The following is a 12,925-nucleotide window of genomic DNA, read 5'->3' as shown; positions in this document are numbered from 1 at the left end:
CTGCAACTCTCGCGAGAGCCGCGGGGTCAGAGCGTTGCCACGGGTTACCGTGGCAACGCTCTGCGCGCCCGCGAGACTTGCAGAGGAAGCTGACCTGGGAGCTGCACGGACGGAGGAGAGAGAAGGGAGCTGACAGGAGCTGCGGTGAAGGTAAGTTACAGCTTCCTGCCAGCCCCCCTCCTACAGCCCATCCACTGGACCACCAGGGAGTGAGAGCCCCCCTCCCTGGCCAGCTAACAAGCAGGGAGGGGGGACGAAAAAATAAATAAAATTAAATAAATTAAATAAAATTAAAATTAATAAAATAATAATAAAATAAAAAAAAATAATAATAAAAAAATAACATAAAAAAAATATATATTACAATAATAATTAAATAATAATAATAATTAATAAAATGCCCACCCCCACCAATGCTCTGCACTCACACACACACACTGCGCACACACACACACACACACACACACTGCATTCATACACACACTGCATACACACTGCATTCATACATACACACTGCATTCACACTGCACTCATACACACACTGCACTGCATTCATTATATACACACTGCACTCATATACACACTACACTGCACTCATACACACACACTGCACTCATATACACACACTGCACTCCATTCATAATATACACACTGCATTCATACACACACTGCATTCATACATACACACTGCACTCATACATACACACTGCACTCATATACACACACTGCACTCATATACACACACTGCACTCATATACACACACTGCACTCATATACACACACTGCACTCCATTCATACACACTGCACTCCATTCATACACACTGCATTCATACATACACACTGCACTCATACATACACACTGCATTCATTATATACACACTGCATTCATTATATACACACTGCATACACACTGCATTCATTATACACACACTGCACTCCATTCATTATATACACACTGCATTCATACACACACTGCATACACACACAGCATTCATATACACACTGCATTCATACACACACACACACACACACACACACACACACTGCATTCATTATATACACACACTGTAAATAAATATTCAGTTAATATAACTTTTTTAGGATCTAATTTTATTTAGCAATTTACCAGTAGCTGCTGCATTTTCCACCCTAGTCTTATACTCGAGTCAATAAGTTTTCCCAGTTTTTTGGGGTAAAATTAGGGGCCTTGGCTTATATTCGGGTCGGCTTATACTCGAGTATATACGGTATATATATTTTGTGTTTTGTTTGGGGATTTTTAAAATTTATTTATAATGCAAATATTATTATCGTGGCTGCGCACAATTATAATATTCACTGGATAATTTGCACTTTAAAGGGGCACTTACTGCACAAACCCTCTCATATTTTCTTTGGAAGCACTTGATAACAGAGATTTTTTGCGCTTGTGTTTTTTTTTTCTTTTTCTTAATACCACCTCCTTTAAAAAATAAAATACCAGTTGAACAGACTGTTAATCAAGCGCCAGCAGCCACCCCACCCCATCTGATAACTTTTGTCCAGATGTTCTACAATCCAGTTCAATGCGTCTCTAAAAAAAAAAAAAAAAGCTTCACTTAACACATGGGAATGTTTGAGCTGGAGTGACAGAATTTTTAACTAGAATTTCCACTCAAAAAAGCTTAATTGGGAGGGCGGGAACTGACCCTTAAGGCTACTGGACGTGTGTCGGATGCGCTTCTAGAATTTTCCTTATTTTAAGCTGTTTAATAAACTCCCAGCACACCAGTCTGCACTATTCTAAGACTTACCAGTCTCTGGGGCCAGCCGGGGTGCTCGCTATCAGTTTTACAAATAGCAAATCCCGGTTGTTCGGGTGCTGCCGGTAAAGCAGCCATTCATCCGTCCTGCACAGCCCTGAGCCAGCACAGAGAAACCTTGCAGCCCTGTTGCCCCCCCTGCCGCTCTGGACCGGTGGGGGTTATCCCAGTCCCCACTGGCTCCCAGCACTTACCTCTGCTGCTGTACCTATGTGAAATCTGACTGTATTTCGTCCATACAAGATGGTGACTGCTCTTTGACCACAAGCCCCCACAGTCCAAGAGAACAACTCGTGACTGGGTTGCTCAATCCCTGAGTTGCTTGGAGGAGATTTTTGAGAATTTCTGGGCGTCATTAGAGGCTTCCAGCTCAAGAAGGTGACCGGAGGAGTGAGAGCCGGGAGGAGAAAGGGCTCACCTTGAGCAATCAACCTTCACCAGCATGTGTTCCTGCTACCACTAGCCCACCTGGACTGAGAATCTAGTTCATCGTCCACACACACAGAAGACTGACCATACTCAGCGGCCTTACAACACCTGGGTCTTCTGTTATTTTCCTATGGGAATATGGAAACTATTCAAACAAATATTAGAAAGGTACATTTCACAGTATGTACCATTGGGTAATAAAAAAATATAAAAGAAACAAATTAAAACCAATGTGGCTTAGTAGAGAATTAAAACAAGATTAAAAATAAGAAAAGGGCTTTTAAAGCATTTAAATCGGACAAATCAGAGACATCCTATATAAGATATAAGGAAGCCAATAATACTTGCAAAAAGGCAATTAAATTGGCTAAACTAGAAAATTAGAAATTGATAGCCAAAGAATGCAAAACCAACCCCCAAAATGTTTTCAAGTACATTAATTCTAAAAAAACAAAAAATGAAAGTGTAGGTACACTGAAAACAGAGATGGGTCTGTTAGTCAATGAGACCAGGGGGGCGCCCTTACTCTTGCCTCCAATGTGGCTAACTTCACCGACCTTCACAGGTCTACCACAGTGAGCTTGACGTGCCAGGTAATTGACTAAACTTCCCTTTCATTACCTGGACAACCTACCAGCTCTTACTGTGAGGTCTCCCCTGGTGGGGTGGACACCAATCCGACCCTCTAGCTTCTGACCCTCTAGTTTCGTAGTGACATGCTAGACCTAGCTAGTTTTCCTAACTTTTGCCTAAATATTTCAAGACCATCATATTAGCTTCAGCCTAATACAACAAAATGCATCTGTGACAGTGAGAGCAGATCCAGTGGCTAGCATATTATGTTTTACACGTGCCTTGCTAACCAAGTACCTAGCTGTTGTTTATTAAGTGGACACCTCTATTTAGCTTGTTATTCCATAAGGAAAAATGTGCAGCTTTCACAAATGCCTCGCTATTACTCTTGTTCATATGCTTATACATGCTGTTGTTGCATCATATGCATTATTGTCTATCCTTCACACAACAAAAATAAAAAAATGTATTAAAAAAAAGCCTAATTTTGTAATAAATAAAATTATTTATATATATATACACACACACTAAGTTGTGGTGTGTTAAACACAAATACACACACCAGGGAAGCCATAAGACTTGCTTTTACCACAGAAAGCTCACTTTAACAGTGCTCTCGCTGCTGCATACAACAGCTTTGAAACACAACCCGTAAGACTTGCTTTTTTTGTGTATTTGTGTTTAACATTGTATGAAAGGACCACTATAGGCACCAAGACCACTTCAGCTAAACAAAGTGGTCTGGGTGCCAGGTCCATCTAGGGGTAACCCTGCAGCTGTAAACATAGTAGCTTCAGAGAGAACTTGCCGCGCATGCGCATTCGGTGGATGACGTCGGAAGAGGGAGGAGAGTCCCCAGCACCGAGGGAGCCCGGCGCTGGAGAAAGGTAAGCGTTTAACCCCTTCCTCTTCCTTCAACCCAGCGGGAGTGGAACTGGGGGGGGGGGGGGGGCTTTACTGACACTATAGTGGTCCTTTAACTATCCACTTATTTCAGGTGGAAGGGGTTTTCAGCCACATTTTATTTTTTAACCACAACTTATTTGGCATGTACTTAACAAGTTAAAGTGAGATTCCTGTGGTAAAAGCAAGTCTTATGGCTTGTCTGGTGTGTGTATTTGTATTTAACATTGCATTAACTCTATCTATCATCTTAATTTTGCTCTGGTGCCTGGGATCTGTTAGTCTGTTCAGTGGTGAGGTAGAGAGGAGCAAGAGTGGCGAGGGAGCTGACATTTTCTGTCTCTTCTTGCTCTGCTCCCTCGAGCGCCCTGCTGTGTTGCCTGGATATGACGTCACTCTGCCCTGGCATCACTAAACGGCGTGCGAGACAGCAGATTTAGAATGACAGCAGCTACACTAGACCCGTGGAAAGGATCCACTGCTTCGGTCTCAAAGGTAGGGAGGCTGGGTGGACTTAATTTAAAACAAATAATTTATGAATGTGTGACTCCCCCTCTGATAGCATGGGAAAGGAGTTTTAATTTTGTATTTTTTGCTCAACACATAAAAGAGAGTTCAGGTTAACCCTTGCAATGCTGGGACAGAATCATGCTCACATTGCATAGCATAGTTTTACGTTATTGATGTCCTGATGCAAATTAGCCCAGACATGAAGATAAACATTTTTTGGGAATACCATGTACTTGTAAATAATTGGAATGAAACTTCACAGACTACCCCTTCGCCAGTCTATATAACTACTTAAACCATGCACTCATGGGACTTTGTCTGGGTTCAGTAGTGGTTGGTCTATAAATTAGGGATTGACAAATTTTGTTTGAAATCTGGGAGCCAGCTAATAGTTAGGGGCCAGGTTTTAATTTTTTTTGTTAACTAACAGTTTAATTTTCAACAAGAAAAATTCTTAAAGGAACACTATAGTCACCAGAATCAGTTCTGTTGTCTATAGCCTGTCCATGCAGGCTTTTCAATGTAAACACTGCCTTTTCAGCCAACATTTCTGCTTGGTAAAACCTCTAGTGACAGCCACTAGAGTCCTGGGTCACTGCTACACAGTGCAGCACCCACATTCAGCGTTTCCAAGATCTGCATGGAGGTGCCTCTTAGAGATTCATTAAGGAACCGCGCCGGTGTTTTGCTGCATATGTGCACTATCCTTCCAATGCTTTCTTATTGGAAAGAAATGGCTTAGCTGAGATCAAAAAGATGAATAGTTTCTGCCATGAAGGCAAAACCAGGGAAAAAAGGTACGGCATGGGAAAAAAGGTAAGTAAAAACACCTTTCTCATGTGAATTGGGGTGACCTGGCGCCTGGGATTTGTTGAGTCGGCTATAAATCAGTGCTAGCTCTCATAATGGCTTTAATTATATCATTGAATGCTGAGAGAGACTTAATGTACATGTTTATGTGTATACACATACATACTCACACAGTAATGTATTTAAGGTACTTCATTGACCTCTTCTTTTTAAAGTTTGAATATTAATACATTACAAAAGAAACTTGGTGCACATGCCCCCCCTCCCAAGCTTACACCTTTCTTCATGGCTGTAAACAAGTTCTGTAAGTCCCTGAAATATCTTTCAGGAGGTATGTAAGTAATGTTATTGTTTAACATAAAAAAACTCTTTAATACGTAATTCTGTTCCTGTGTAATATTTAACCTATATCACTAACTGCTTTTTATGACCAAGAACTTCTTATTTACTTTCCTAGGCAAAATGCAAGGTCCAGCAAACTATCAGCCAATACCAGGTGGATATGTGGTCCCATCAGCCCCTCCTTCATATGAAGAGGCAACATATGGTCATCAGCCGTATCCACCACAACCATATCCACCACAACCACCACCTCCTCAACCATATCCAACACAACCATATCCAACACAACCACCACCTCCTCAACCAGGGATGGATGCCAAGCATATGAACAGTGCTCCATATATTGTTCAGCCAGTGCCAATGCAACCCCCACCTGGTAAATTCTTGATTTATTGCAATTTCTTTTGAGAACTGTATATAACTTTCTATTAAGTTTGTATATTGGAATGAATGGGCACCTGCATTTAAAAAAAAAAAAAAAAAAAAAAAAAATTATTTGAGCTAATGGCGGGTCATACAGACAAACCACGATTTTAGATCATCAACCTGATTATGTGCCACAGAATAACATTTTATATAACCATATCAACAAAAGAGCAGATAAAGGATACAAATAGAAATTAAAGAACCATGATAAATGAAGTGGGGAAGGGGAGAGGGAAATAGGAACCCCATGGTCCATGATTGCTCGCAACCAGGAAACCAGTGTGACTCTATATATGACTTTTTATGTTTCTATATTTAAATACATAAAGGGAATCAACACAGTAAATGAGGAGACTATATTTAAAAGAAGGAAAAACTACCACAACAAGAGGACATAGTCTTAGATTAGAGGGACAAAGGTTTAAAAATAATATCAGGAAGTATTACTTTACTGAGAGGGGAGTGGATGCATGGAATAGTCTTCCAGCTAACACAGTTAAGGAGTTTAAGCATGCGTGTGATAGGTATAAGGCTATCCTAACTATAAGATAAGGCCAGGGACTAATGAAAGTATTTAGAAAACTGGGCAGATTAGATCTGCCGTCACATTCTATGTTTCTATACATTAAACAAAACATTGTGATAAGAACTAAAGTGTTTAAGTGATCCATCAAAATTGCTTCCCTAATTTTATGAAGTACTATACACCAGGACAGAGGTTTGATTTTTCTCCAGGTCTCTGCCAAGGCCCTACATGCCAACATTGTAGGTTTGTTTTATCAAAATATTTTCAGAAGAAGTGAATGAGGAAAAGCTAGAAAGCATGCATTCACTACCCTCTCAGTAAAGTAATACATCCAAATATTATTTTTAAACGTTTGCCCCTCTAATTGAAGCTTATATATTCTTGTTGTGGTTTTTTTTTTTTTTTTTTTTTTTAAATACACTCTCCTCCTTTACTGTGATTCCCTTTATGCAATTAAATGTTTCTATCATATCATCCTTTAACCTTTCCTGGTAAGTTTTTTTTTTTTTTTTTTTTTTTTTTTGTTTTTTTTTTGTTTTTTTTTTGCAATCCATGAACCAGTTTTGAAGCCCTTCTCTGAACTCTCTCTAAAGTATCAATATCCTTCTGGAGATACGGTCTCCAGTACTGCGTAAAATAAGTGAGGTCTCACCAGTGTTCTGTACAATGGCATGAGCACTTCCTTTTTTCTACTGCTAATACCTCTCCCTATACAACCAAGCATTCTGCTAGCATTTCCTGCTGCTCCATTACATTGTCTGCCTAAGTCATGTGAAATAATTACCCTTAAATCCTGTTCCTCAGACGTTGATGTTAGGACTGTATCAAGCATTATGTACTCTGCCCTTGGGTTTCTACGCCCAAGATGTATTATCTTTCACTTATCCTCATTAAATGTCAGCTGCCACAGCTCTGACCATTTTTCTCGTTTACCTAAATAATTTTGCCATTTGGCTTATCCCTCCTGGAACATCAACCCTGTTACATATCTTCATATCATCAGCAAAAATACATACCTTAACATTACGACCTTTTGCAATATAACTATATATACCTTAACATTACGACCTTTTGCAATATAACTAATAAAAATATTAAAGAGAATGGCTCCAAGTACAAATCCCTGAGCTACTCCACAGGTAACAAGACTTTGCTTTGAATATACTCCATTTACTACAACCCTCTGTTGCCTGTCACTCAGCCACTACCTAACCCATCAACAATATTGGAATCCAAACTTAAAGATTGTGGTTTATTGATAAGCCTTCTATGTGCAACAGTGTCAAAACCCTTACTGAAATCTAGGTAAGCAATGTCTACTGCATCACCCTGATCTATTATTTTAGCTACCCAATCGAAAAGATTAATTTGGCATGATCTCCCTGAAGTAAACCCATGTTGCCTCTGATCTTGAAATCCTCCCTACTACCTTTCACCTTGCACAACATTTGGTAATTTCCAATCTTCGAGCACTACTCCCATTAACGATTTTACTAGTACAGCAGTAAGTGCTTTTAATAACTTTGGGTGTATGCCATCAGGCCCCATTGAGCTGAAACCTCTTCCTCTGTAAACTCACATATGTAACAATTGTCCCTTTCCTTCATTTTCATCTGTAAACACAAAACAAAAAGATTAATTGCATCAGTCAGACCTTTATCCTCTTCTACATACCTTCCTTCTTTTAGTTTTATTCTAACTAATCATTGTTTTCCTTTTCTAATTTATGCATTTACAAAATATTTTATCCCCCCTTTTTTTACTGACTGGGCTATTTTCTCGTCTGCATGTGCTCTGGAAGCTCTTGTAACTTGCTTTGCCTCTTTCTGCCAAATCTTATAGATCTGTTTCTCACTCTTAAAAAAATAAAAAATATTTTTTTTTAAATTTTTTTTTTTAAACTATTTTTTGCCACTTTTGCAGAGTGCCACTGTGGTTTCATCACTTTTTTGCTCTTGCTGACCAGCTTAATGCAATTTTCTGTTGTCTTCAGTAGTGCAACTTTTGAATAATCACATTTCTCCTGGACTCCATTTAAACCGCTACAATTCTGATGACTCCTTTTACACATATTCGAATATTAGAAAAGTCTGTTTTTCTAAAATCTAAAACATCTTAGTTTTTGTGTAGTGTGACTCAGTCAATGTCGTTTTTTTTATTAAACCACACTGACTGGTGATCACTAGATCCTAAACTTTCACCTACAGTAATATATGGATACTTTGACTTAATATTTATGGATTAACTGTTAAAATCCAAAGAGTCAATATAATTACCAGAACTACTACAGCGTATTGTAGTTGTTCTGGTGAGTATAGTCAGTCCCTGCAGGCTTTTTGCATTAAACAGTTTTTTTTTTTTTTTTATCTTTCAGAGAAAAGACAGTGTTTACATTACATCCTAGGGACACTTATGGCTTCCTGAAGCAGTGCTGCACAGTATGCAGCACTGACATTCAGTGTATCCACCCTTTTGCATGGAGACACAGAACTTTCCTTTAGAGAGATGCATTTATACTTGGCAATCTCAGCCAATCCAATGGGAAAGCTTTGTTATTAGCTCAGATCATCACTTTTGATTATGTCAGCCAAATAGGCAAATCGAGGCAGAGCCAGTAGACTAATGAAGGTAAGGTTGTACTATATTTAGGTAGACAAAGGAGTGACAGGGTGGCTAGAGATGTAATATATTTTATCTGTAAATTTGTATTGCATTTTTAACATGGTGCAATAAAAAGTTGATACCTTGTGTTTAGACATTTTCACAGTAATCCTAAAAAACAATATAGTTATAAGAGGTGAGAATCCGCTCAGAGTGTGTAATGGGGTATTTATGAACAAAAACCAAAGACATGGACATGTACCCATGATATTGCTGACCAAACGAGAATTTATTTCCTTTATATTGCCCTTATACTCTATTTTGAACATATAATCTGTTAACATGCTGATATTGTTTTAATATATTTAGATATGTTTTACATTTTTAAAATTTGATATATATTTTTGGAAAAAAATTATATTCAAGATTTATCCCCCTATTTTTATTTTTTATTGAAAAGCGTATTCAAAATATTAAATTGGGGCCATAACTGGAGTTGCTAAAATATGATGCATGAAGTCCTTTCACATGTTTTATATTCCCTTATTACTGGCATTTACACCTACTCTACTGCAGTAAATTTTGTAGACATTTTCTTTGATACATTTTCTAACCTGAAAGAGGATTTTTTTTTTCTTCTTTTGCTAACCCACGTATGTTTTCTCTGGTTTCAGTTGCAGTTCAAACCGTGTATGTTCAGCAGCCAATTGTGTTTCATGATCGTCCCGTTCAGATGTGTTGCACATATTGTACACGGATGATGACCACCCGGCTAAGTTATACCTCAGGAGCTCTGGCATGGCTATCTTGTGGTGGTTTGTGCCTGTTGGGGTAAATTATTTTATGTTTGCATACAATTCCATGTGCTTATGCACATTTCCACGGCCATGCCCATTCTGCCTGCTACAGAAAGACTCTTCTGTAGCGTATTTACACTTTCAGGGACATTACCGTGGGTCTCACAGTTGGAGGCATGAGGGGACAAGTGCCTAAATTTGGAGGATGCCTTCTTAGGCACTCTAACAGAGGGGGTTGCAACTCTGTGACATGTGGAGTGGGTGCAGGCATTGCAGTGTTCCCACAGCAGTTTTGTAATAGGCCTTGGGAAATAGTCTAGGACAAGGCTGATGACATAAACTCCATGATGGCCATGTTATGGTCCTCAACAGTTTTCTACAAAGTCTGGGATGGCTCCCACCTCAATATTTGGGGAGAATTGGAGACAGAAGACTCCCCACCAGAGGAAGGGGTAGCTCCGATATCCCAAAGAGAGGGAGGAGAGACCACCACCGTAGGTCTAGGAATAATTTAATTGGTGTAACAGTATACGCACAATTATCAGATTTAAAAAAACATCCTAAACTGATAGCAGGAACCGAAGAAAATCACTGACTGGTTCTGGGACCCAGGAGATCAGACACAAAGGGCAGAAACCACACATAAACACAGCATTGTACAATAATAATTCATAATTATAGCTGTATAGCAATACGAATATACAATTAAAGGAGAACACAATGGGACTTAAACTGCAGAGCAATAGAGAAAGAGGAAGTACTGGGGTGGTGCTTGGTTTTATACAGGGATTGGTTGAAAGTATTCCTCTAAGATTTGTCTATGTTTATATTCTCTTTGCTGCTATTGTGGTTAAGTACAGAAAGGGTTAAGCAATATGGGCCTCCATGTCTTGTAATAAAATGTAAGGCTCTGATTAATATGGTTCCTTATTGGTTTTATTATTAATTATTTCTTTGGAGTAAATAATGATTGGTATTTTTAAGTTTTGAAGCGGTTAGAAATAATAATTTTTTTGGTTGATTGTTATGGCTTATTTTACTCTTGTCTTGTGGATCAAAAGCAGATACAAGAAAGATTATAATATTTAATTTGAACTTCAGTCTTCGTCATAAATTATTATATGCAACTATGAATCTTTTTGAGTAAACATTTCTCTTTTCTACAGTTACAATGGCGTAACCTCCTGGCGTTTGTATAAATGTTGGCCAGAAATGTATTTTGTATTTTATTTTGAATTACTCTATACTCCTATTGTGTACATTGTATTGTGTTAGTTCTGTATTATCAATGTGGCTGAAAAGGGGTTTAGGTGAAAGCATTACTAACCAGTTTGACATTAAACCAGGAGAAAGTACCCATACACTCATGCAACATAACTACAACAGTAAACTGGAGTTATGCTGCTGAAAGAGCCCCTTTAAGGAAAAAATGTAAGATAAAAATAGACAATTCTCACAATAATCTAATTTATTATTTGTATTACAGGTGTGGAGCTGGTTGCTGCCTCATTCCATTTTGCATTGATTCGTTGAAAGATGTGGATCATTATTGCTCCAGCTGCAATGCCCTTGTTGGTTCATACAAAAGGATTTAGGAACTATTTAAGCTCAATGGGATACATAATCATTTCATCTCTTGATTAATATTTCAAAGCAAAGACTATGCAATCTATGTTTGGGAAATTGTGATAAATATTATACTTTGAAGGCTAGGTATTCAAGATCATGGCCAGGGTTAAACATTACATTTTTATGATACATTCCAAGAATCAGGCAATTTATCCTCTAGCCATAGCCACAAAAAAAACATTTTCATGTTGTCTTTTTTTTTTTTGCTGGAGGTCATATTATACTGTTGGCATGTTTAGTGAATCTTTCTTTGTTACAAGAAGATAAATGTTTTATATTGGTCATATATCTAATTTGAAATATTTTGGTGTTTTTGTTTGCTTTATTATCAACCAATTATTCCATGATTTCTCCACATTAAGTGTCTGTGAAAATCACTGAATTGTTGTGCTGGAAAAAAGGGTTTTGTTGTGCTTGACTATATACCCTAATCGAATAGCCGATAAATGTTGTTGATACATTGTTAGCTTTGTACTTCTGGCCTCTCCATCCATGCATCATGTTTCTTGTTTTGTTTTGTACGATTTCCCTTTTTGTTTTTGTGTTTTTAAATTGTCAAAGTGCATTGTAAATACAAAATATCATAAAATATATTTCTAGTTAACTATAGCACATATTCTGAAGTTGTTTCTAGTTTTTGTCTCCCTTTAGAATCAGAAATAGCAGATTTAGCATATATCAATGATTCACATAAATTACAGCTTTCTATTGATATTCACATCATTTTTGTAAATATGAGTTATATTTGCACTAATTGTTACTTTTATACTTTTCAAAAGCCAACATTTTAGTTAAGAAAAAGTTAAATGTTTGTTTATTTTACATAACGTAATATTGTTAAACGTTTCCAATTTAAAAATGTCAATGCCTAAAAGAGAAATCTTTCGTTTTCATTCGTCTGCTGCCTTGTAAGTGTAAGATTTTTTTTTTTTCATGGCTATATTTATTTGTTTACCAAGAATACAATAAATATTGCATAATTTTTTTTATCAGGTTTCAAAAAAGAACACTTAATTAGACATGTTTAAAACTTTATTAATTATTGCTCCTGAACAGAAGTTTGCAATCTAGGCACATGAGGTTGCCACAACAAAATGGAAACACTGGTGAGATCAGAGAATCTCCCCTGTGGGCTAGGTGCCTCCCTCTGCTACCACAAGGGAGGTTTTCAACTGCATCTCTGGGGGGTGCAGACCAATTGTATGTCTCTCCAATGCAATGTGGCATTTGTGACTGATGTGAAGAGCCAAAACAGAGGGAGATGTAGAACTAGTCTTCCACCAGTGGAGATCACTCTACAATCTGGTGTCATCAAGGCTCCATGTCCCTCTTCGTGGTCAAATGAAAGCAAGAGGGAGGCTACACAAACAAACTGCATAATTACTTTTTATATTACATTTTAAACAAATTGATTAAACAGTGCACAACAGAGCCCCCTAACAACACTGCAAACATTTTACACATTGCCATGAGCACCCATGCATAACACAAGCTAAAGTCACATGCAAGTGTTAACTTTGTTAACATAGAGCCTGCACTGCAAGGGACTAAAATCATATTACCACCTTACAGTTGC

General features: G+C 37.9%; 1 protein-coding gene across 1 annotated transcript in view; it reads left to right on the top strand.

The window, feature by feature from the left end:
• Window positions 1–12,107, top strand: part of LITAF (lipopolysaccharide induced TNF factor) — a 31,608-nt gene extending 19,501 nt beyond the window's left edge. The window contains exons 2-4 of the mRNA XM_063428836.1: window positions 5,486–5,746; window positions 9,598–9,754; window positions 11,207–12,107. Of these exons, the coding sequence (XP_063284906.1) occupies window positions 5,491–5,746; window positions 9,598–9,754; window positions 11,207–11,315 (522 nt within the window). The 5' untranslated portion in view covers window positions 5,486–5,490 and the 3' untranslated portion in view covers window positions 11,316–12,107. The remainder of the gene's footprint in view (window positions 1–5,485; window positions 5,747–9,597; window positions 9,755–11,206) is intronic.
• Window positions 12,108–12,925: the final 818 nt, after the last annotated feature.

This window comes from Pelobates fuscus, chromosome 8 (assembly GCF_036172605.1).
Source record: "Pelobates fuscus isolate aPelFus1 chromosome 8, aPelFus1.pri, whole genome shotgun sequence".
NCBI classification, from domain to species: Eukaryota; Metazoa; Chordata; class Amphibia; order Anura; family Pelobatidae; genus Pelobates; species Pelobates fuscus.
The sequence above is the reverse complement of the archived record's forward strand: the minus strand, read 5'-3'. Positions and strand labels throughout refer to the sequence as shown.